General features: G+C 52.8%; 1 protein-coding gene across 1 annotated transcript in view; it reads right to left on the minus strand.

Annotated features, from left to right (window-relative positions):
* Positions 1-21,050, minus strand: part of SCARA5 (scavenger receptor class A, member 5) — a gene marked incomplete at its 3' end in the record, with an annotated part of 68,564 nt that extends 47,514 nt beyond the window's left edge. The window contains exons 1-2 of the mRNA XM_012654922.1: positions 20,999-21,050; positions 16,802-16,919 (exon numbers count right to left, since the gene is read on the minus strand). Of these exons, the coding sequence (XP_012510376.1) occupies positions 16,802-16,919; positions 20,999-21,049 (169 nt within the window). The remainder of the gene's footprint in view (positions 1-16,801; positions 16,920-20,998) is intronic.
* Positions 21,051-25,003: the final 3,953 nt, after the last annotated feature.

Raw genomic sequence — 25,003 nt, forward strand, 5'->3', positions numbered from 1 at the left:
AGCCTGTTGTGCATTTAGAAGGTGTGGGGGCAGAAAAAATTTGACAAGAGAGGTTGAAATAATTGATATTTAGTAAACGTCTTAAAAGATGGTGTCACGTTTGCAATTCCTAGGAAGGTTTGCATTGGCAAGGAGGTACTTCCAGGACTCTGTGTTACCTCTCAGGTAACATGACTATCTCCTTGGCTCAGGAGGTTTTGTAACCACAAGGGAAATGGTGGTAACCATTGATGCCTTAGCACCCAAACAGTCCTGCCCCCGCCAGAGCTATTGTTATATCAGCAACATTTTCCCACTCACTCCATTTTATTGCAAATACCGCTGTAAAAACAGCTAAGCAGAACCACTACATAATATTTCCATAAAACACTGCGTACGGTGTGGAACAAGTTGTCAAGAAATACATATTTAATAACCATTCTCATTAATCCTTGAATGTTAGCAAATTTTAAAGAGTGAACTCGATCTTCCTAACCAAACTAAGACTTGAACAGAGCACATCTTTCTAACTCACCCTAAATATTCTTTTCTGGGATTTTCTATCCCTTTCCACACAGTAGGATCTATAACTGGTTTTGCTGCTAAATATGTAGGTTTCTGGTCACATTTCATTTATTTTTTCTCGTGAAAGCCGCTAGCTGTTGGGTTGCAACTTATCAGAGAAAAGTCTGTCCCTCAAGAGCCAGAATGGCAGAAATAGCGTTGTGTGATATTATACAAATATTGATTTTCTTTCTCCTGATGGTTGTTCCAGCTCTTCTGCTTTGAGCCCTGCTTCCTCTTTAGCCTCATGGCAGAACAGGAGGAGGAAAATCGCACAGCAATCAACACAGTTAACTTGAATGGTGCCTTAGTCACTTGCATGTGTGTTGCCAGCTCACTGTGGGAGTGGGTCACATTGCAATAATATTGCTCTACTTATCCCCATTGAAATAGTTCCATTGCCCTCTAACCGAGGCTTCCATTTAATAGCAAGCACCCAGCCGTGACAGGTCCCTCAGTCAACCAGCACATGCAACATAGACCTTCCTCCGAGAGAGCTTAGTTCTCTGAGAAAAACTTGATTACTTCGCACATTAAACCAAATCTATTTTAAATAGAACATAATAAGGGTTTCAAATAGAGATTTTCCACAAGCGGTTAGACAAGCAGAACATGAATGGTCTGGCAAGATGCTCAGAGAATATAATTGCAAGGGAAAGAAGACAATTTAAGAGAAAGACAAGTTATTAAGGCTGCCCGAAACACATTTATTGACTTTTTTTTCCCCCAAGTGGCAGCAGCATATTAGCTGGGTAAACCATTCAAATTATTTAAGCTCAGTGACAGATTAAAAACACTCCAAAATAATACAGTTGGCAAAGCAAGAGCAAAAAGTACGCTTCCCTTTTTTGTTGAAAATAATAACAAAACAAAACAAAATGAGCTATATCAAGGCATGAAAAGACATGGAGGAATCTTAAAAGCATATTACTAAGTGAAAGAAGCCAGTCTGAAAAGGCTACACACTCTATGATTCCAACTATACAACATTCTGGAAAAAAGCAAAACTATGGAGACAGTAAAGAGATCAGGGGTTGTCAGGGGTTAGGAAGGAGGGAGGGATGAACAGGCGGAGCACAGAGGGTTTGCAGGGCAGGAACCTACTCTGTGTGGCACTGTAATGGTGGACACATGTCATTATGCTTTTGCCCAAACCCACAGAATGTGCAACACCAAGAGCGCCCCCTAATGTAAATGGTGCACTCTGGGTGAGGACGACGTGCCATGTAGGTTCACGGATTGTGACACACGCACCGCTCTGGCGGGGGATGTTGACGGTGCGTCGGGGGTGGGGTACATGGGAACTCTTTGTACTTTCCATTTTATTTTCCTGTAAATCTAAAACTGCTCTAAAAAAAATAAAGACTATTAGAAATAAAAGTAGAGGTTTTGACTTAAGGACTATAGGGAATCAAACTGGAACAGACATTTATTGAGCACCCACCATCGGTTGCCCTACTCTGGTAGCCAGCCTTGGAGATGCCGCCATGGTCCCCGCCCCCTGGGGACGGTTTGTGAGACTCACGGGATGTGGCAGAAGTGATGGTGTGTCATTTCTGAGATGAGACAAAGGCAGTGTAGCTTCCTTCTTGCTCACTCTCTCTCTTGGAACGTTCATTCGAGGAGAAGCCAACTGCCATGTCATGAGGGAGAGGCCCGGGTGGTGAGGTACTGGAGCTCTTTCAGCCAACAGCCACATGAGCGAGCAGACCCCTCCGCCCAGTCAAGCCTTCAGATGACAGCAGCCTGGTCAAAATCTTGACTGCAACCTCATGAGGGACCCTGAGCCAGAACTATCCAGCTAAGCTGTTCTCAGATTCCTCCCAGATTACATTTTATATATAAAATAACATATTTTGTTTAAAATTTGTATGTGAAAAAAATTAACAAAATCTTGGCTTTCCTTGCACACCCATGACTTCCTCAGAAACTGTGTGAGGAGTAAATTTCTGTTTGCTTTCTGCTGCTAAATTTTGGGTTAATTTGTTACACGGCAATGGATGACTGGTACACTTATGCTAGACATTGGGAGATGTGACGATAACAAGCTGTGTGAAGAGAGACTTTGTCAGTGTCATCCACTTCCAACTTCCCAGCTCCCAGGCCTGTGCCCGGCCCATGGTGGATACTCAGCAATTACTTGTTGAATGAGAGATTAAGGTACAGCCACTGCCCTTCAGATTCTCCCCTTAGAAGGGAAGAAGACATGCAAAAGGGAAACTACGGCTCAGGGAAGAATGCAGCAGGAGTGCAAGAGAGACACGGCACAAGCGACATGCTGCAGGCAGAGGCCGCGTTCCGTTCTGCGCCAGACGTGGCCGCAGAGTCTGCGTGGAGCCAGCGCTTGGAGGACAGGCCTTTTCGATGGGCCAAGTTCCGTTCTCTTTTGCTTCAGCGTCATCATCCAATTTACAGCAATCATACATTTGAAAACTGTGACACTGCAAAGAAAACCTTCTTCCTCCACGTGAGAACAGTTCTGAAGGAAGTAGCAGACGAAGCTGTTAGTCGTTAAGCATAGTGGTTTGCAGACACAGGCACACACACCACCAGATCGATGGGGAAAATGGTCAACAACGACAACGACGACAGCAGCAACAACTCTCCAAGCTCTAGGAAAATCATGGGAAAGGTTTTTCCATCTTGCAGTGGCCTCCAGAATTGAGTGTGGCATCTCGAGATTGGGAAGCCAAGGGAAGGGGACTCAAGAGGTCTGGAGAGGGCAAGGCCAGTGAGTCCAAGAGAATAAATAGAAACTTAGAATTAAATGCAAAGTGACTGAAGAGCCAGCCCAGGATGCGCCCTGAGCACGGGGCACACAGCCTCCCACGAGTGCTGGAAGCAGGGCAGGTGGTTTCCCCACCCTCAGCATCCTCATCCGCATATGGCCTGCGCAACCTCGCCACAGCCGAGCATCCCCGGGCTCTTATTTTCTTGACATCGCTCCACTTAAATTTAAGTTTATTTAAGAAGGAGGCGTTATCACCATAAGTGGGATATTAGCATCTTCCTATTACACATTAAAATAAATACCTAACTATTAAAATAACAAATTTATACCTCTGTATTGCTCAAAGTCACCTTGAGCACCTCTGTGTCGTACATAGCCGCATTCTGGGAAACACTGACTTTAATAAAAGGAATCAACTGTGTCACAGTTCAATGACAAGTTGCAAAAGAAAGTTGATGTATGCCAAGGAAATTTCATTTGTAGAGAAGCAACACCAAATTTTAGAGGTTCAAGATTAAGAGGGTTCCAGAAGGTAGTACATTGAGGATTAAGTACCACTGGAAGAACCCGGCAGAACCTGGCACACATCTCTAGCACTGTCCTCGTTACGTGTATTGTCTCTCTACATCTCTGGCTGCCCCCCTAGTCTCTGAGGTCCTCTGAGGCAGGGCGTGTCCCCCCATCAGCTGGCACAGTGTCTGGCCAACAGCAGAGCAAACATACGTATACGGCATTTATTTTTGCTGCAAAGACTGTCTCTTACATTTGCCTTATGCAAATAATCGACAAATCCCAGTTGGCTGGAAAAACATATCTTTTAAGCAAAATTTTGATCTGAAAAATCAATCAAAAGCTGTGCTTCCCTTGCATATCCAGGGCACCCGACCGCCACTTCGTGCCGCGCAGGTAAACCGTGGGGACGATTCACTGGAGCTGAGTCAACACCTTGCTTCCAGCCGAGTGTCACAATCACACGCGGAGCTTCTTAGTCACACCGAGGCCTGAGCCCTCCCCGTGGATGTTCTCGTTCTGATTGAGTGATGAGATCACAGATCTAGGGCGCAGAGGTCGCAGTTCTGGAGTAAAGCATTTGTCATATCAAAAGATGATATGAAGACACATTCTTGGAAAGTAAATTAAAAGTCTTATTGTTATAAAAGCTCACTGTATTGGGGGGGAACTCTTTGATGTATTTTTAATAGGACACATTTAAAATGGGGTTCTCTCAAATGATTTTATTATTCCCAGAGGTTAAAACCGTGAAGAGTTTCTTTTAATAAGAGGAACAAAAAAGTACCCCCAAAGAGTGTTTGCTAAAATACTGTATGCTGGGGCTAGGGAGGTTCTTGGCAGCAGAGATTACAGAACAGGAAAGTTTGTATAAAAAACACTCAGCCCCACAGAGTTGAGCTGAGGATGAGTGTGGAGATGGTGCCCGATGTCAGCGCCACAGTGTGGTGGGAGCATCGAAGCTCTGCAGCCCAGTTACCCTGTATTAGGCAGTGGCATCTGTCACACCCCTACAGGGGGAAAGGCATGCGTTTGGGGCTCCCATAGAGGAACATCCAAAGCCTGCCTCTGCCACGCATTGGCTGTGAGACCGTGAGAGAGATTCTGAACAATGCCCTTTATTAATTTGTCCTTTGCCTGAAAAACCAGTAATTTCAATTTCTTAATGACAATCTCAGAGCATTTAGGGAGTTATCTGTTTGAATTTGTCTCCCCATTTAAAAAGAGTACTCACAAATTGGATCTGATAAAAATGAGTATTTATTTCCAAAGAAACTAGCGCTAAACAACACAAACAACCGGAGGCAATGATTCAACCGTCACCTACTTGAGTCTTAACAACAAACAGTCATTTTCTTTTTGTTCTCTTTGGTCCCACAGCTTGTAAACAGCAGGTGGAGACAAGATTTTTGTGCTGGGAGGGACCTCAGAGCTCAGCTCTTCCAAGGATTCTCGTTAAACCCACCCAAGTCTGACCTCATGGTCATCAGCCGCCTCATTCTCTCTGGTTACTCACGGCTCACATTGTTCATTGTAACAGGCAGCCTCGAATAACCTCTGTCTTTGAAGCTGCCACCACTTTCCGGCTTTAATGGAGACCTCAGAAAAGGAAAGAAGGAAGGTGAGGCAGGGACACTGCCAAGGAGAGCCACCCACCTGGAGTTACAGAGACCCAGGTAAACAAGTCTCACTGGAGTCTGGGAGGGTCCTAAACTGTGATAGTGTGAAATATATATTTGGCCTTTGTCCTGAATCCTGGCAAAAAACCTCCTAAAACTCTTGGAGTCTCCAGAGTGATAACAGTGTCTTTTGTATACTAGGGAGACGGCTGGTGTCTGGGGGCCCCCTAGGTAGCCTCAGGATCGGGGCCGGTCGCTGCAGAGTCGAGGGGTGATTAGATGGTTGGGACATTCAGCCTCATACCCCAACCTCTGGTAGAAGAGAGGGGCTGAAAGTTGAGCCGATCACCCATGGCCAATGATGGAATCAATCATTCCTACAGAATGAGGCTTTCATAAAAACCCAAGAGGCCTGGGTTGGAAGGACTTCCAAATAGCTGAATGCGTACGCGTGCAGGTTCTTGGAGTGGCCGCCTGGAGGGGGCATGGCAGCTCTGTGTCCCTTCCCCCACCCCTCCCCATGTGCATCTCCTCCACCCGGCTGTTCCCCTGCACCTTTTATTGTAACCTTTGTAATAAACCTAGAAACATGCAAAGGGCTTCCCTGAGCTCTGTACCCACTCTGGCAAATTAATCAAACACAAGGATGGGGTGTGGGAGCCCTCATTTATAGCAGCTCGGTCAGAAGCACAGGCCACACCTGGGCTTGCGATTGGCATGTGGAGTGGGGACAGTCTGTGGGACTGAGCCCTCAACCTGTGGGAGCTGACGCTACCTTCAGGTGGCCAGTGTCAGAATCAAAGTGAATTGGAGGACACCCAGCTGGTATCCGCGGAAGAATCAGCTGCAGAACTGGTGACTGGTGGGGAGAAATCAATCCCCACACATTTGTGACCATTTGCATTGATTATTGAGTGAGAAAATAGGAAAAACACTTCGGTTTGTTTTTTTCCTACCTCCAGAACAATCGACTGGGGTACAGTGGACACCGGTCACCTCTGCCCTGTTGGATCCCAGACCTGAGTCCTTGGGGCTGACAGCCTGGTGAGGGTGCCAGGGGAAGAACACTGAGCTTCGCATGGCCAGAGGAGTTTGAGCTTTTCACACCCGTTTCTAAGAAAGGTAGAGTGGGTGGAAGCAGGGCAGCCACGGATAAGCCCATTTGGATTCCATGATGACCTAGGACAGTTTTCCTAGCACTTCCAGAGATATCTAGTAATTTTGTCACTTCCCCATAATGTTGGTTATTTTTCTGAACTATTTCCCAAGTTACTCTGCATAAAAGTTTTTGAAAACAACTAAGGGCTCGTGTGCTTGTTTTCAGGAAGGGATCTGGCTGGGGCTGAGAAGCTGGGGGAGGTGCGGGATAGGGGGGGAAGGGCAGTCGAGGTGAGCTGGCCGGTCACTGTGACCAAGTGGGAGAGAGCCTGGGAGTCCCCCCCCAGGAAGGACAAGCGGGTCCTGGGGCTGGTGGAAGATGCAACTATTCATGCTCAAAACGGACGGGGCACAGATGGAAGAAACACTGTTTCAGACTCATACGGCTGCAGGCCAAAGACTCTCCCCCTACAGAGTGGCCCTGGACCCCTGTCACAAAGATTTCCAGTTCCTCTCTGGGCCCCTTCTCAAAGGCAATAAGTCACGTGAAAATGCTTGTGAGGTGGAAGCCAGGGCTTCAGCTCTTGCATTTTTAAATCCCACTCTTTCTAGGACGCTCCTGCAAGCTCCTTCCTACCTCCGCCCCTGCTTTGGTTTGATGAATCCGTTTCTGCTCCGGGCAGGAACCGATAAGTTTAACATTCTGCCTCATGTCCCAATTCCCACCACTGATGCATGTGGAAGGGCCACGTGGGTGTCTGGTTTTGAAGACGGAAAGGCTGAGATCCCAGCCCATGCCACCGGTATGGGACCGAGCACAACATGTCCCTGAAGCCTCCAACTCTGGCACCTTTGCACAGAAAGCAGAGCAGGCCACACTCTAGAAGGAAGCTCAGCAAATCTGAGTGAAAACAGTAGATTTCTGTCACCAGGCAAGGCCTGCAACTAACCGTTCTCACCTATAGAGTTTTGTTGGGAAATTGTGGCCAACTATAGCTAATAATGTGAACAGAACTGCACCCATAAATCAATGAACAAAAATACAGATTTGTCGAGGGTTTGCTCTCAGAGGGAGGTACTATGTCTGATTCATCTCTGTGTCCCATAGGTCCTGGCATACAGCAGGTGCTCAGTTGACACCTGTTGGCTGTTTGCAGGTAAAGGAGACTAACAAGCTAAGCATGAATTTAACGGCACACCAGGCCACTGGGTTTGTCTGTATGCACCTTGTTCAGGCTTTTGTCATGACCACATGCTCTGGCTTCTGTATTCGATGCTTTGACATGTGGGGCCCTGCTGACTAGAGAGACTGCCCCTGCCAGGGCCAGCCAATGCCAAGACATCATAAAGGACTTGCCCATGAGCTCGCCTTCCGTATACAAACCGACCTCCCACACCAGGCCACTGTCCACCCGCCCTAATCGCCCCAAGGCCCGGTACCAGACCACCAGGGACGGCCCCTACACCCCAGAGCCTGCTGAAATTATTCATACCGGCCAATCCTAAGCCTGCTCACCCTGCCTTGCCCATTCCTTCCCAGAAACCACGGTAAAGCCTCCTGCCCACATTCCCCTCTGCCCCCTCCCCACCCTGGCGCGTCCCTGGGTGGTCTGCGTGGCAGAGGGGTGCCCCGTCCTCTGGGAACTGTAACAAACTTTCAATGGTGGGCGTCTCCCTGTGAGTCTGTTGGCCACGCCTGAATAATCATCAGACCTACACTTTAAACCGCCAACAACGTGACACAACCGAGTAACAGCGGCCACTTGCCAAGTACCTACTCTAGGCCCGTTAGATACCTGAATTCTGAGCACAATGAGAAGTTGGGGGAGGAGTAGAGCAAGGACAGTTTGTTCGTTATCTCAGTAGATTTTTCTGGAGCAGGGTGCCGTGGTTAAGCGAGCTGACCCCCAGAGCCCATCTCCGCCCTGACCATCTGGTTCAGCCATGCGAGGGGAAGCTCCCCTAAAGGCACCTCGTCCCAAGACCAACGACACACGCATCCTAAAGAGCAGTGGCTGTTTGCTTTCTCTCTGCCGTTATCTGAGACAGGGACTGTAGCCAGGGAGCACAGACAGAAAACATCCTCCTCCAACCATTTCATTTACCTGTGCAGCCAGGGACTGTTCTGTTTCTGGTCTTCCTTGGGTGACGGAGTTTGTCCCACACCAAAGGGTCATAGTCTCTTAGAATCTAAGACCGATACTAGCTACAAATAAGCCTTTGGAGCTTTGAAAACGTAACTAGAAATAGAGTAGCAAGAATAACGAGTTTTAGACAAGGGCTGTCCGGAAAGTATCCAGCCATGTAACCGTTCTCGTTATATTAACAATGGCTGGATACTTCCGGATACTTTCCGATCACAAAATCTAACTCCTGTACTAGGAGAGCCACTCACAGAAGGGCGGGGAAAAGGCATGGCCAGCACGCCACGGCTGCCAGAGCCCTCGCGGGTGTCCCTGAGGACTGCAGGACAACACCCCCCTCATCTTTAGCCTGTCAGCCCTCTTCAGGGATCCCCCATATAAACCTACATGTCATGACAACTCCTCTGGACACCCTGGAAATGCTTGAAATACGTAAGACATTAAGTTTACATTTCAACAGACACCGTAGGTGCGGGTTAGGGAGGTGTAACTTTGGAGGGAAGAAATGGTATTCCTGTGTTTGGTAAAGGATACTGACATCCAACAGGACCGGGGAACCAAGATGCCGGGATAAAACCCTCTGGCAAGGGGACAAAGTCAGGTTTGCTTTTACTCATGGACAAACTATAACATCACTTTTGGAAACACCCTCGAGACTGAACAGTGCTCTGTGGATCGGTGTTCGGGGAGAACAGGAGTGAACCACAATGGTTCCTGCAGACCAGGATGTCTAGACCTCATGAGGAAGATTGTCCTCCGTTCCCCCCCAACCCACGTCCTCGGCAGTCCCCTTCCACCCGCTCCTCCCCACCTGATTATTGCCACCTGCCCCTCTGGTCTCCGGCATGTTCTATCTTCACAGTCCACCCCTCCAGTTAGGTTCCCTGTGCCTGCCAGGGATCCACAGATGACAGAAACTGACCCATACCGTGGTGTCAGGAGAGGAGGCCAGAGCCACCCCCTTCCCCACAGCCCCCTCCCAAGACAGGATTCATAGAGACAGGGCTTCTGCCCAGCCTCTGCCCATGTGACCGACTGGCTTGGATTACCTTGACTCGACATGAATCTCAGCCCAGACAGCAGGAAGTGGGCAGCAAGCCCGAAGGAGACAGCAGGGGGCAGGAAGGCTTCGAGACACCGTGTGGCAGGTTGGGGCCATCATCGGCCCCCGGGCAGCTCTGCGGCTGGGCCTGGACGTTAACCAGGAACCAAGTCTGCAGGGCAGGGGCCAGGCCAGGCCTCCTCTTCATGAGTGTGTTTAGATCTCCCAAAACATTCTGCTGAATTACGCCACGTGGACATGGGGAGGGCAGGGCGCTTCTCTGACCTGATGTCAGTGTCCCAGGCATCCTGCAGAAGCCATCTAAGACCTGGTCACTGTGCTCTTGTGCAAACCTGCTTGAATGAGTGTCTATTTGCTGCCGGCTGCACCTCCCAGAATAGTTCATTCTGCCTGTCCCTGCATTCAGCCGCTCGTTCCCATGGCCCCACCTGAGCCTCGCCATGGCCCGGAACAGCCCCACTTCTTAATCTCAACTGGCAAGAGTCTGCCCTCTGGCCACCACCTGGCCACCACCCGGTATACCCCGCTCTCCCAGCCCTCACCACCAGGCCTGGCTCTCCCATTGTGCGTGGACTCCCAGGCCTGGCGCCCGAGGAAAGGCAGTTGAGCTGTGATGAGAGGCTGGGGTTTAAGGACCAGGCTCCACCTGACTAGCCAGGTGACCTTGGGCAATTTACTTCACCTGAGACCTCATCTTCTCGTCCGTCAACAATCAGGGAGAAATAACATACACTGTGGCTCAACGGGGACAGTTTACAGAAGCCCAGCACACAGCTGTGTAGCATTACCATTGCTAATGGACCCCGCCACCCTCCCCCAGGGTCCCCAGGCCCCCTACCTCCCCTCCCCAAGAGCCGAATGAGCTCCAGACCTCCGATGCTCCAGGACAAGACCCCCCTCCCCTGGCCCACACGCAACTGTAGTGGGTAGGGGCAGGTGTCCTAGGACTTCAGGTGCTCCTGGCAAGACGCTGCCCGCACACGTCATGGCCCTGCCATCGGTTTCACCCTCCCTGAGTCCCCAGTCCTGGCTCAGAGCAGCCCCACTGCCTTAGGGCTGCGAGAAGCGAGTTCCACAGCTGCGCAGCTCACAGACAACAGGAATGTGCAGCTCACGGCTCTAGAGGCTGGAGGTCCGAGATCGAGACACCAGCGGATGTGGTATCTGGTGGGGGGGCGCCGTTTCCTGCTTCCTAGATGTCTCCTCACTGTGTCCTCACACGGTGGCAAGACAGTGCAAGAGCTCGCTAGGGTCCCTTTTGTAAGGGCAGTAATCCCACCCACGAGGGCTCCACCCTGTGACCTACTCACCTCCTCCCAGAGGCCCCACCTCCTGATCTCATCACCTTGGGGGTTAGGATTTCAACATACAAATTTGTTGGGGACACAAATACTCAGTGCGTTGCACCCACAGAAACCCCAGGACTCCCAAGACCACCTCTGTCACCCACTATCATCCCCAAACAGCTTTGTTTATCTGCCTTTGTTGAAAGATGAAGATAAAGCAATGAATGAATGAATGAATGAGCAAGGGATGGAGGCCAGGAACCACAAGAGCAATGTCTATGGGTGGAGAAAAGGGTGACACAATAAAGAATAACACGCCCTGGTTATTCATCACCCCCTGCCCAGGGGGTCTCCTGAAGCCCACCCAGCCACCCAAGGCTCTGTCCTCACTGCAGGTCTCCCCAAGCCCACCCACTCCAGAGTGTACCAAGCTAGTGGGACAGGCCAATGACATTCCCCTCAGACCCACCTCACCGCCCCCAGTCCCTGGAGTAATGCCACATAGGAGACAGCATGGCTCAGGGCTGGGGGGCTTGAACGAAGGCAGAGGGAGGGGCTCCTGTCTGTGCCCATCTGTGCCCCTTCCCTCGCTCCTGGGGACACCAGCCTCCACAGTGGGACAAGGAAATGCATCCCTTGGCCCCGCCAGACACAAACCTCAGGAAGCAAAGTGCCTCCGATCGGGATAGGAGAAGGAGAGATGCATGCACCCCACAGAACCAGGAGCCTGCAGGATCCAGAATATTCCTTACGGATTCTACATTTGGGAAATAGGACTCAAAGAACTTGCTCAATTTCCCTGAGTATCTAGGCCTCATGAAAAGCCCACTAACCAAAACTCTACTTTTTTCAGCTGAAGGTTAAGGATCTGCCTTAGAACACGCTCCGGGACGGGGGTCCCTGAGCAACGGCATAGTGGTTCCCAGGGGCCGTGGGTGGCAGCAGCTCCTCCTGACCTCCTCATCCCTCCTTTTTCCTCTTCCCCACTTCCCCAGGGTTTGCAGGGAGGGACACAGATGTGGGTCGAGGTCTACCGTGTGCAAGGTGCTTTGCTTGGGTTAGATCACTTGCTTCCGCCACGGCCCCTGTGAGGTTAGTGACATTACTCTCGTCTTGCAGATGAGGACACTAAGAGTCAGAGGGTCAGGCCCTGGCGGCAACAGGTGGCCCACTCGGATTAGGAGACTTCACAGGGTTTAATAAAGGGAACATATCAAAGGGGACGCCCACAGGATAGAGCAGTGTCCTCGGGCTGGAACCACCTGATCCCAAAGGGTCAGGGACGGGAGCAGTTATGGGATCTATAAGGAGAAAATCCACGCAGAGAGGGCAGCATGGGAGGAGCTGTGCCCTTTGGTGGGAGGACAGGACCAGCCCGAGGTGACCCAATGAGGCAGAGTGAAGAACAGAGGGGCAAAGAGAAGCCCCGACTCGAGCCTGAGTCAATGTGGCCAAGGTCGCACGGCTCGTGCGTGGTCTGTGGAGTCCAGCCCAGGCCCGACACATGCAACCCCCAGGCTCTTCCCTCACCAGGCTGCTCCCATGTCCTGGAGGGACGGCCCACGGGGCAAGAAAGACCCCCAGTGACCACAGGCACTCTCACAGTGCCTTGCTCTCTGCTCTTGCTGAACGGGGACAAGTGCCCGAGTGGGCTGCAGCTCTGAACGGGTTAATAGCCCTACTCCTCTGCCCCAGCCAGACTCTCCAACCTGTAGAGGGCCGTGACTTTCCTGAGGCCCCAGCCAGGGGCCCTCCCAGGAAATCCACACCCACCCTTGGGCCGCTGCCCGGCAGCCCTCAGCTGTGCCAAATGAACTGGAGAGATTTGACGGATGAGAAGGTAGATCGGGGGCTCCCCTAGGAGAATAATGTCATTTTATGGGGAAGGAACACAGGAATGGGGAGCCCGGGCCTGACTCAGCGAGCGCTGGGCTGCAGGGCCAGGAGCATGTGCAACTCATTACTCCCGGGTCCCATGTGCGCCCAGGGATGACGCCACGAGAGGTGGGGGGCAGGCAGGACTGCAGCGTTTCTCTGACACTAACACCTCTCTCTGGCCCTCAGTGCCACAGAGGAGCCAGGACCAGCCGGACCCACCCACTCCCAGCCCAGCCTCCTGCTCGGCCTCCTGGCGCCAGATGGGAGAGGCCCGGCTGCATGGGCGAAACTAAGGCACAGGACAGGGAGGGGGAGGGGAAGGCGGAAGGAGTGAGGGGCAGGCCCACTGCCCAGTGAGAGAGTGAGCACCCATCAGGGCGGCTCGGCTAAAAAACCTTCCGGGCCCCGTTTGGAATTGGCCCTTCCAAGCAGTTCCGGCCCCACAGGTGGATGCCAGCCAGGTGAGCAGGACGGTCCCTGCCCTTCTTCAGCCTTCCCATCAAGGCTCCCAGGAGGACGCTGATGGCTAAGATGTGAGGAAGGAGGCAGGTTCCCAGAGGTGGCCTCGCCAAGGCATGCAGAGCAGGGGAGCCCCAAGGGCGTCACGGAGCAGGAGCTGCGTGGGGTTGAAGGACGTGGGCTCCTTTCCTAGGAAGGAACCTGCATTCCAGGTAGGAGACTTGGAGTCAGGTCCCAGCTCTGCCACTAACTACTCAAGTGGCCTCGGCACGTCACCAACTATCACAAAGATGTCTGAGCACCTGCCACCTACAAGGTCTCAAGAGAATGAAAAGGAGAGCAAAACACCTTCCCCACCTCAGGGACCTGCCAGTGTGGTCGGGATGGACAAGCACCCTACGGGCAGTGCGGCCGCATCAGAGTAGAGCAGCTCACCCCGACCCAGCAGGACACAGAGGAGCGGTTAAAGACTCGGACTCTGAGACTCGGCAGGGACACCTTTGGGGGAGCAATCCATGGAGCCAGGGAGCAGGGCAGAGGGTGCTGCCTCGGAGAGATTATGGGGTGGGGTGGGGAGGGTGGGGACTCCCCAAGAGGGGGCACAAAGGCACAGGAGTAGGGAGGCGCAGCAGACCCCATGCATTCACCTGACACCTGCCACCTTGAAGGTCCCACCTGCACTCACGTCTGAGTCACACCTTGCAATCCGGGCTGTGCTCATGCAGCTCGGCCTCCCCATCCCAACACCCCCACGGCCGGCCCCCAAGAGGAAGTGCCGCGGCCCCTCCCCGCCTCCCACCTCTGGCCCCACATTTGAGGAGGACGTCCTGGGGGGACCTGGAGCTCCTCCCAGCCAGGTTCAGGGGGGCTGGCTCCCCGCTTCCTTCCACACCTCCCCACCCATCCCATCCCTTGCCCTCCCTCTGCAGAGAGGAGGAGGATCAAAGAAGCAGCAAAATCCTTCAGAAACAAAACCAAATCTGGCTTGAATTTCCCCAGGTCAAGCTCATCGTTTTCCTCTCGAATGGGAGGGAAAGGGGAAGAATCAAATCAGAAACCTACAAGCTTTTAAGTTATTGGTTTCATCTCAACACTCAGCTCTGTCTGTGTTTCTCATGTCCCAGTAACGAGGAGTGGGGGAGACCGAGAGAATTCGGCAATCAGCTTTGAAGGACCCCTCTGTTCATTCACTTGGTCATTCATTCATTCATTCCACATAGACCTAGTGAGCACCGACTGTGTGCTGGGCTTAGGAGATGTCAATGAACAAAACAGAGATGCCTGCCCTGGTCCAGCGATATTCTTGCCGCGGGGAACAAACGATGAACGATAAACGTAATAAATAAGATTACAGTATGGTAGAAGGAAATAGGACGACAGAAGAAAGGAAAGAGAGGCGGGGAAAGGGGGATGGGCGCGCAGGGCGACAGGAAGGCCTGTGGAGGGGAGCAGGCGAGGGCTCAGGCCACACTGGAATGGGCTGTGTCCCCCAGCCAGGAGAGCACCCTTCGGGGGCAGAGGCCCCGTGAGTAGCCAGCAAGTTGAAGGTCAGCGGCTGTGCGGACCTGGCAGTGCGGAGGGAGATGGGCCTTCTCAGCCACGTGGTCAGGGCCTCGGTTCGCAGCGCTGTTGAAGTGGGAGCCACTGACTTGGGGTTTATAAGGACCACACCCCTCACACAGTGGCCAGGTCTGCTTTTACGCACAGAATTTTAGAACGGGACAGAACCTCAGAGACACCCCACTGCGTCCCCATGTGGGAGATGAGAACACTGTGGCCCAAAGAGACTGGGCCTCGGGGGACCCCACGCACGGGACACTTGCTAGCTTGGCTCTCAAACTGCCCTCTGACAGGTCTCCCCACAGCTGGGGGCCCAAAAAGCAAGGCAGCTGGCGTTACTGTTATTTTTCAGTCCTTCTGATCCAGATGAGCTTTTTAAATTTGGGGTTCAGAAAAAGGGAGAGTAAGAAGAAGTAAGGGGAAGAGGGTAAGGTGGTCCCAGTGACACCACCATGGCTCCCTGGGCCCCGGGCTGGCCCTGAGGTCCCCCCGATCACCCACGGTGCTGTGCCCTGTTCTTTCTGGCCAAACCAACCCGGCCTCTTGACTGACATGCCCGTGGATGTGGCCGGCAGCTTCCCCTTTGCGGACGCGCTGTTGGGAGCTGAGCAGGGGCAGCACCCCAGGGCCTTCCCTCTGCCCAAGGGGAAGAACTCAACAGAAACGCTGCCCGGCTTGGCATCACAATGCTGGCGTACTGTCCCCGCCTCTTCTCTTACACGATCTCTTCTAGGATTCGAGGCCTTTTCCAGGAAAATGCCTGCCCGACTTTAACATCCACACTTGTCTTAACCTACTTTATGTTTTGGGCAGCCGCTCCCTTGCCAGAACCCTTCTACGGGGATCATTAGCCCTTTGAGGGCAAAGTCTGGTTTAACCTCTCGTAGGAGCATGCGGGGCCCCTAAACCATAGCCTGACGTGTTGTGGGAGCCGCAGGGGTAGACAGTTCCCAGAGGCAGGCGAGCAGGAGCCTAGACCTCCCGTCTCCTCCGCCTGCTGAGACCGTCCCAGCTTCCCACCTGCACTCGGCACCTTGTGGGAGGACAGGCAGGCTGGGAGCAAGAGGGGAGCCGCTGCCCTTGCACTGGCAGAGGGGGGCACGACCCACCACGGTGCTGGAGGGAACCTGTGAGGAAAGGCCCGTCTCTGCGTGGCCGGAAGTCTTCACGAGATTTCTGCAAGCTTCACTCTATGCCTCTTTGAAATGGGGACAAAGCTCTCCTCTCCAACATGTGCTGCAGTGGGAGTGTATTTGCTCATGTGCAAGCATTTATTAGGCACCTAAGGAGTGCCGAGCCTTGTGCTGCGTGCACAGGAATCAGGCTGCCAAAACAGGGCTCGGGCTCCTCCCGGGGAAGCCGCGTCAGTTCTGTCTCCAGTCTCAGCAAAGAACCAGCCCCGAGATGTAGCACCTCCTGGGTCACTGGCAGAGGAACTCACCCAGTGTGGGCACCTTGGAGAGGTGTGTTTGCCCCTCCCAGATGCTTCAGGAGGGGCATGGGTGGCCCCTCTCCTCACCTGGGAGGGCCTGCGCTGATTGGTTCCGATACCCTCACCTGACTTCACCCTCACTCTCTCGGGACAGAGGGGCTGCCCTCGAGGTCAGCAGACTTGGTGCGGGAACCTCTATCTGACTGGCAAGTGTGTGGTCCTTACTGCTTTTCTCAGCTTCAACATTTTACCCATTTGTAAAATGGGTACTCGTCTTGCTGATCAAACAGGTTTGCTGACATGAATGAATGAGAAACTCATGGAAAAGACCTTCTGAGGAATGAAGTTCAACATATACAGTATTAGACAGGGAGGTCACTCGTGCCCTGGGGCACTGCCAAGTTTGGGTGGGGGGCAGGGCTCCTTCCCTGCCCCCAGGCCAGATCTTGCACCCCAAGACCGAGCCAGAAGCACTCACCGTCCTCGCACAGGTTCAGCTTGGACAGACTCCTTCCGTCGAAGGGCTCCTCGAAGATAGAGCCGGTGTCGCGGTCGCTGACGGTGTGCAAGTACATGGCTTTGTTCTCCATCACGTCCTGCAGCGGCGGCGGCGGTGGCGGCAGAGGTGGCGAGAGGAGAGGGAGGAAGGACGGGGCAGGGGAGAGAGAGAATCAACCACAGGTGGAAACAAACGAATGTATAGAACGAGATGCCCACCCTGTGACCCTGAGCCTGAACTCTGGGACCCTCTCCTCATCAACAGGACCCAGGTGCCACCCTCCAGGTCCCTGGAACCCTGAGCCCCGACCCCAACTTCCTCAGTGCTTTGGAAGACCAGGGCTCTTTGGACCTTTCTGACTGGGGGACCTTCCCTTCCTTTCAGCCACCCTTGGTGAGGCCGGGGCCACGGTAGGCCATGCCAGGTGGAGCCTGCAGGAGGCGGCCCTGCTGACCCAAAGGTTGACCGGGGAGAAGTTTTGGAGCCCTCTGGGATTCTGTTCTGTGTTGGAAAGGAAGGAAACTAGATGTGTTGAGAGGGTGCAGAGACCACCAGCCAACACAGCAGAGAAGACCAGAACTGCTCCCCACACCAGCTGGGCTGGTGTGGTCAGAAGGGCTCCGTATGGGACCACGGCAGGAAGTCATCTGGCCCGGTGGCGCCCCAGGAGCAGGCAGCCTCTGTGGGGACCCCCAGACTCTAAAAGGCTGGGCAGCCATAGGCCGGGAGAGCTCGTGTCCGATGGTCCCTGAGGCTGGCTCACTGGGTCTTTGGCTCTATCCACCCCACAGTGTTCCAGGAAGTACCCACTGATTGACTTGGGCAAACCTGTGCTCCTTGAAGCAAAACAGCCCATTTACACAACAGTGTGAGCAACACAATCCCATTCTGTACGCGTTACCATACATGCATACGGTAACGTGTATGCCATGTGTAAGTGGATGGGAAGGCTGCGCTGGGAGGTGTTCCGGGTGGCTCTGGCTGGAAGGGAGTGTGGAGATTTTCTCTTGCTTGTGGATGTTCTGGGTTTTCTGTGATGCATTTGCATTCTTTGTGTAATGAGAAAAGTCCATTTTTCCAGCAAAATTACTAGTATTTATTTACATAAAATACTTGATTTTGCTTTTCTCACATTCACGCTCAGTGATTTGATAGATTACTCTCTGCTTTCCTCTCCGTTCCAGCCATGAGTTTATCTCGACCGTCACTTCTGATGCTCTTAACTATCTTGACAACAAACCCCAAACATCCGCTTTTTAAAAATGAATCTTTGGGAGGCAAAAGCCGTTAGGAGGATGGGTCCCAGGCCCAGCGCGGAGCAATCTCGACCCTGAGACCCAGGAGCTGGGGGAGAACGCGGTGCCTGGCAGGTGGCGGTGGGGGAACGACGCAGTGATTGGAAAGCTCAGTTGCTTCCTCTCCAGAGGCAGGGTGGGGACAGAGGCACCTCACTGTTTCATAAATAGGGACAACGAAGGGGGAGGCTGGCCGGGTCGCGCCACCGGGCAGAGCAAAATGTGAATCCCTGATTTAATGCCTCGAACTTGGCCTCCAGAGACCTCTGACGTGAGGGCTGAGAAGAGGCCAGAACTGACCAGTTGCTGTTCAACTGTCCTTGCAACACTACGGGAAGGCCGGGGCTTCTGCTCTTATCTCTTCTCCACGTGCCCCACACATGGGCACACGCACACACACACACACACACACACACACACAAACACACACATACACAGAGTCATGGTGTTCCCAATCCCTGCGAGCCTTTCTTCTAGCCCATGGAGGGACGGAAGAGGGGCGGGTCCACTGCTGCAGCAAGATCCCTCCTCCCCGCCCCGGACACCGCCCACCCCGGCTTCTCTGTGCCGCGTGGTGTCCAGTGTGCTGGTCTCTCCACCCAGCCTCCACCCAAGTCCTCCACCCAGTGAGGGCCTCTAGGTGGGGCCCCGGGCAGCTCCGTCACTGCTAAGCTGCAGGAGACCCTCCCTTGTTTTACGAGCACTCAGTGCGGGACCCTCCCTCTGGCCTCGCTCCTGGGGGGGCCACGAAGCAGAAGCCAATGTCTCTTCTGCCTGCGATGACCCTCTCTCTGCCAAGGCAACAGCCACTGCTGTCCAGAGCTCACACAGAGCTGGACAGGCGCTGCCCGTGGAGGGGAGGTGTGGGGCCCCATGGCCACTTCCACCGTCCTCCTCTTCCGGTCAGCTCCTGGCCAGAGCTGGAGTGTGTCTGGGGGGTGGCCCTCCACCCCTCGGCCGCTGGAGCAAGAGCCCCGGCGAGCAGCTGGGAGAGGGGCTAGGGCCAAGCAGGGGCCAGAGATGAACGAGATGGGCTTGGAAATGTGCAGCCAACTCTGCTAATGTTCGTTACTTGGAAATGAAACCTAAGCACGTTCTGTCTGCCCAGGTTTTATTTGGGGCTGTTTTTCTTTCTTGGGAGTGGGGGACAGGCATTTGGACTCTCAGATCATGATTCTTACCGCCTTTGGACCAAGTTTGTGCTCTTGGGCAAGAGCAACTGACGGTGAAAGTGGGGACGGCAGTGCAACCCCCTGGCGCGTGTGCCCACCCCACAGGGCACGGGCCAGTTGCCACCTGGGATCTCCCTGTGAGCTCCTCCCCGGAGCACAGTGAGAGTGGCTGGCAGGCGGCATTCCCATTCCGTCACTCCCATTTTAAAGTTGAACCAACCAAGACCAGAGAGGCAAGAACAACAGATATCAGCGCAGGAAGAGGCTCCAGGCAGGGGCTTCCCACACGGGGCTCTGGCCTAGCCATGTGGCTGCTCTGTCTGGGAGGCGCATGCCAGCTCGCTTTGGTGGCCACCTTTAGGGTGAAGAAGGTCACACCTCAGAGAGCCAGCCAATGACCCCGGCAGGTGGGGACCCTGGGGCTGAGGAGAGACTCTGAGAGCTTGAAGGGAGGGGACAGGGCAGGGGACACACAAGCAGGGTGTGGAAGCCACAGTTACCTGAGGTCCAAGGATCTGGACCTCAATGCTTCAAGTCAAAGAAGGAGGCCTCCCTCTAAGCAGGGAGGGGACACTCTACTGACCTCTCGGAGTGTCATGATTCACTCCCAGGCAATTGTACCCAAGGCACCAAGGATCTGCTTCCAGATTCTGCATTTTAGAGCTACAAAAGCCCTCGGCCATCTGTGCGCCCCTCCCTGGGCTCTGTGCAGGCACGTGGGGAGTGGGGAACACAGAGGCCAAGGGCTCCCATCCTGCCCCTCTCTTTCTGTATTTCTCAGGGAGCTTGGCCCAGTGAGCTGGCCGCATTCAGCCTCAGGTGCATCACCTTTCAGACAGGCAGGTCCACAGCTGCCAGCCACTCAGCATCACTGTGGGCCTCACGTGCGAAAATGCATGCAGAAGGGCTTTACGAACAAGGTCACAAGGGGAGCTGGTGGCAGAGTCTGATGAGAACCAACACCCCCCCACCCCAGCATCTGCTGACCCTGCCGAGCAGCCAGACAGGGGGTCTCTGGGCTCCTGGGGCCTCCCTCCTTCCTAGCCAGTCCCAGGACCAAAGCTGTCTGAGGTCCCTTGCAGAAGGCAGTGATGAACGCAGCCCAAGGCTGAAACTGGACCCTGCCTCTCCAAGTCCCTCTCTGAGCATCGGGGAGTCTCTCCTGCTGAGGGCGTGGCACGAGCCTTAATGCTGCTCCCGATTCCAGCAGTCACCGTGAATGCAGCTCCCTCCAGAGAGACAATCACTGAGTAGGTTTCACACACTTTGCTCCTCTAACTGTACTTAGCTAACCTACATCATGACCCGAAGCTGGAGAGGTACAGATGTTTTATACGTCACCTCTCCCTTCCCGTGTCCCTCCACTGGGCACACGCACACGCGCGTACACACGCACATGCACATGTACCATCTGCTCCCTGAATCGGCTCTGGAGCTCTGACAGGAGCCAAGCAGAGTTGCCACCAAGGCCATAGCTTCCCTCTGGCGCCCCAAACGCAGGCTCACGCCCTTCAGCTCCAGCAGCTGGATAAGGGCCCAGCTGATGTCCGCAGACTGGACCTTCCCACCTGGGGCCGGCACCTCCAGGCAATACATCCTGAGGACCCCCAGAGTTGGTTCTCTGCTCCGTCTGGCACATCCCAGTGTCCTGCGACTGCCTTTGGGACACCATGCCCAGGAGATAGGACAAAGTTAGCACCAAGACTCACCTGAGTGCCCCTGGCTGAGGCCGCAGAGCCTGTCCTCTCAGTTCCCAGCATATGCCATGGTGGCTGGAGAGCTGGCTGCCACCACACTGAGACCCAGGCAGCCCCTCCGAGCTCGTCCCCACAGCCAGCCAAATCCAGACGGAGTCATAGAACGAGGCTGCAGGGGCATCCAGGGACTCAACTCAGGGCAGGATCACAAGGGTCACTTCCGCAGGAGGAAAGGCTCAACCTGTGGCCGAGTGGGGGTCTGCGCCTGGGAGACCCCGAGTGGGGGTCTGTGCCTGGAGTCCCTGTCTTGGTGCCCCGCCTCGGGCAGCAATCTGCAGATGTCCTGAGGAGGCACCGGCAGCGCTAGGTACTGGCTGAAATGTGGACCCGCCGCCGCTCCCGCCGCGTCTTTATAAGCTAAAGTTCTTGGAGCAGTTGCGGAGCCTCCCGTGGTGGGGTCTGGGACACGGCCCCCCTCTGGTGGCCAATCTCAGCATTGCAGCCCCATGCGGGATGAGCCGCGCAGTCAGCCTTGGCCTTGGGACTCCACGCGCCTGGTCTAAGGCCCTGCTCAAAATTCTTTCTGGAACGCTTCTCGGGGAATGGCAGCTAGACCCTGGCTTACAAGCCACGCGAGAAAACCAGTCTTGTAAATTTATTTATAGGACAGAATTGGCATGGCTCAATTCATTCAGCAAACTTGACATAGAATTGCTTTGTGCGGCTTCCTAGAGTCACATCCACCCCCCAGATGACAGATTGGCCACGCTGGGGATGTTCAGAAGAAGGCCTCTGGGATCTCAACACAACTTAGCAACAAAGCCAGTGTTTATGGCGCATTAACGCTGCGTGCAGGCCAGGGGATACAGGGTCGCAAGCCAGCACTGGAGGACTCAGACACAAATAACTGTAAACCTAAGCATGATCTCTGATGTCCGAAAAAGGAGATCTGGCCAAATAAATGTTCAGGGAGCGACTATTTCAGATCGGGGTGACGGCAGAGGAAGGCATCAGGAGATCCCCAGAACTGTTTGCGCCGCCTCGGCATGGTCAGTGCACACGGGACGGCCTCCAGAGGACAGCGCTCCGAAGGTAATGTTCATAAACATGTTTCCCTTTGTTGGGGAAAGATTCGGCCTCAATATCTCAGGGTCAGACTTCGTACATGAGAAGCGTTCGCCAAGGCTCAGCTCTCCTCGCGGTGCGGCTGCCAACCCACAGCTGAGTCAGAAACATCTTAGTCATTTTCAGGACGGCCCTCCTGACTGTCCCTGGGCAGCTGCTCCAATGTGATGCTCCATTTTATAGGGAGAAAAAACAGTAATTATATAATTATAATAATAATGAGGGGGGAGGAAGAAAAGGAGGAGAAGAAACATGTAGTATACACCAGGGCAACTCCAAGTGCTTTTCAGATATTCACTTTTTTAACCCTTACAACAGCCCTGTGGGGCTGGCACTGCTACTGCGCCCATTTGCAGAGACAGAGAGATGAAGTGACTTGTCCAGAGTCACACGGCCTGTAAGTGGCAGAGCTAGGATTCAACTGCAGGCAATTTGACTCTAGGGTCTGTGCCCTTAACCACTGCAGCTCACAAAAAAGAATGTCTTTGTCACCCATCAATTCACCAACATTCCTAGGAATGTAATCTTGAAAGTTGCCAGAAATGTGCTCAGAATGCGATGTCCAGAGACCTTCATTGCAGAGATGCGTATATTAACAGGAAATACGGTGGTTAGTGCTATGGTCTAAGTGTGTCCCCCTGAATTCGTGTGTTGGAAGCTGAATCCTCAATGCAACCGTGTTGGGAGGTGTCACCTTTGGAGAGGTGTTTAGATCGTGAGTCTCCACCGTCATGGATGCATCAGAGTCGCTGTAGAAAGGGCTGGCGGGATTGGGTTCACTCCCTCTTCTGCGATGTGGGGACTCCGCATGCGACCTCTCTTCCTTCCTCGCTCGCCGTCCACCTCCTGCCAAGAGAGGCACACCGAGTAGTATTCTGTTACATGCATATCACAATTTGTGTGCCCATTCTCCTGTTGATGGGGATTTGGGTTGTTTCCGATCTTTCTCTATATTGAATAAAGCTGCCAGAACAGGCCAAGGGACATTAGATAATGAAGTTTAGGAATGGCCCAGAGAGCTAGATTTTCAGTGGGTCAGAGTCCTTCGGGCAGATCTTAGCTCAGATGATACCTTCCTGCCACCTAAAATCAGAATCGTCCGAAAAGCAGTTTACTTCCATTCAATCACAGGTGACATATGCAGTAGGTATTGTTTCCCCGGAAGGTGTTATGCAAACGTGATTGCATTGATGAAGGAGGGTTGACCAGACTCCTGAAGTCGCTCGATCTATGAAAATAAAGGTAACGAAATCCAAGTACTTAAAATGGCGGGACCGAGCTTTTGAATAACAGAGAACTGTCTGCAGTGACCACGTCCCGTCTGCTGTCCACACAGGCGATGGAAGCAGGGGAGGCGCAGCAGAGCACATCAGACGCGCTCAGTGCTTCCCTTACCTTTGAATTATTTCACTCAAGTACCGCAACGACTCTCCTGGGCCGAGGGTTGGGGGGCAGCTATCATCCTCCTCGTTTCCGTGCAGAGAAACCGAGCAAGGCTGAGCTGTGGCCTCTTAGACAAAACATCCACAACCATCCTCTCCCTGCGGAGCATCTACCCAGGTGAGGATTCCTTCGTACATTCAGTCATTCACTCAACAAACATCTGCTGTGTACCTTCCTGCAGTGTATTACTTTGTACCTTTGTGCAATGTATTAGAAATGTTTTTACAAACACGAATAAGACCCAGCCCCATCCTTCAGGATCTCAGCCGAGGAGAAAGAAGGCACGAGACTGGGGAATTGCAGTCCTGCACCCCTCAACGGCTCCCATGCTGCTTCTGCTGGCTGTATCTCAAAGCTGCATTCTCAGCCCTGACTTTGTTTTCTTTTTCCCCCTCCAACAGGAATCTTTCTTAAAAAAAAAAAAAAATACTAAAACGTTTAACGTATCTAAAGAAAAATGGACAAATCGTAATTGTACAATGTATACATTTTTTTACAAACCGAATAGACAGACTTGTGAAACCAGCACTTGGGGCAAGAGTAGAACATTCTATGCACCTCAGAAGCCCCCTCGTGTCCCCTTCTGGTCACCAAGTCTCCTCCCCAGCGTAATCACTGTCTGTTTTCTACCACCAGGGATTATTTTGCCTGTTCTTGAACTTCATATAAATACATTTAAAATTTTTTTTACATATTTATTCACTATGGTTTGCTACTTCTTCTTTAAACTTTTTAAAATTTCTAATTGTGGTAAAATACGCAAAGCATAAAATTTACCATCTTAACCATTGTTTCTTTTAGAGACAGGGTCTTACTCTGTCACCCAGGCTGGAGTGTAGCAGCACGACCGTAGCTCACTGTAATCTCAAATTTCTATGCTCAAGAGATCCTTCTGCCTCAGCCTCCCGGGTAGCTGGGACTACAGGCGCATACCACCACACCCAGCTTATTTAAAAAAATTTTTTTGTAGAGAAAGGGTCTCACTATGTTGCCCAGGCTAGTCTCAAACTCCTGGTCTCAAGCAAGCCTCCCACCTCAGCCTCCCAAAGTGCTGGGATTATAGGTGTGATCCACCATGCCCAGCCCCTTAACGATTTTTAAATGTGCACTTCTGTAGTGTTCAGTATATTCACATTGATGTGCAACCAATCTCCAGGATTTTTTTCACCTTGCAAAACTGAAACTCTGTCCTCATTAAACAACTCTCCACACCCACCACCTCCCGGCCACTGGCAACCACCATTCTACTTTGTCTCTCTGAATTTGACTACTCCAGGGGCCTTGCTACTTCTTCATCTATGGCCTGCTTTACAAAAATACATTCTTTAAAATTTTTACCTTTAGTATTTCATTATTACCTTTAGCATTTCCTTTTAGTTTTTAACCTGATTCACATGAAATAGAAATATTTCAGAAACAATCTTTGTCTATTGGTCACAAGCCAGTGCT

This window comes from Propithecus coquereli, unplaced genomic scaffold (genome assembly GCF_000956105.1).
Source record: "Propithecus coquereli isolate 6110/MARCELLA unplaced genomic scaffold, Pcoq_1.0 Scaffold451, whole genome shotgun sequence".
Lineage (NCBI taxonomy): Eukaryota > Metazoa > Chordata > Mammalia > Primates > Indriidae > Propithecus > Propithecus coquereli.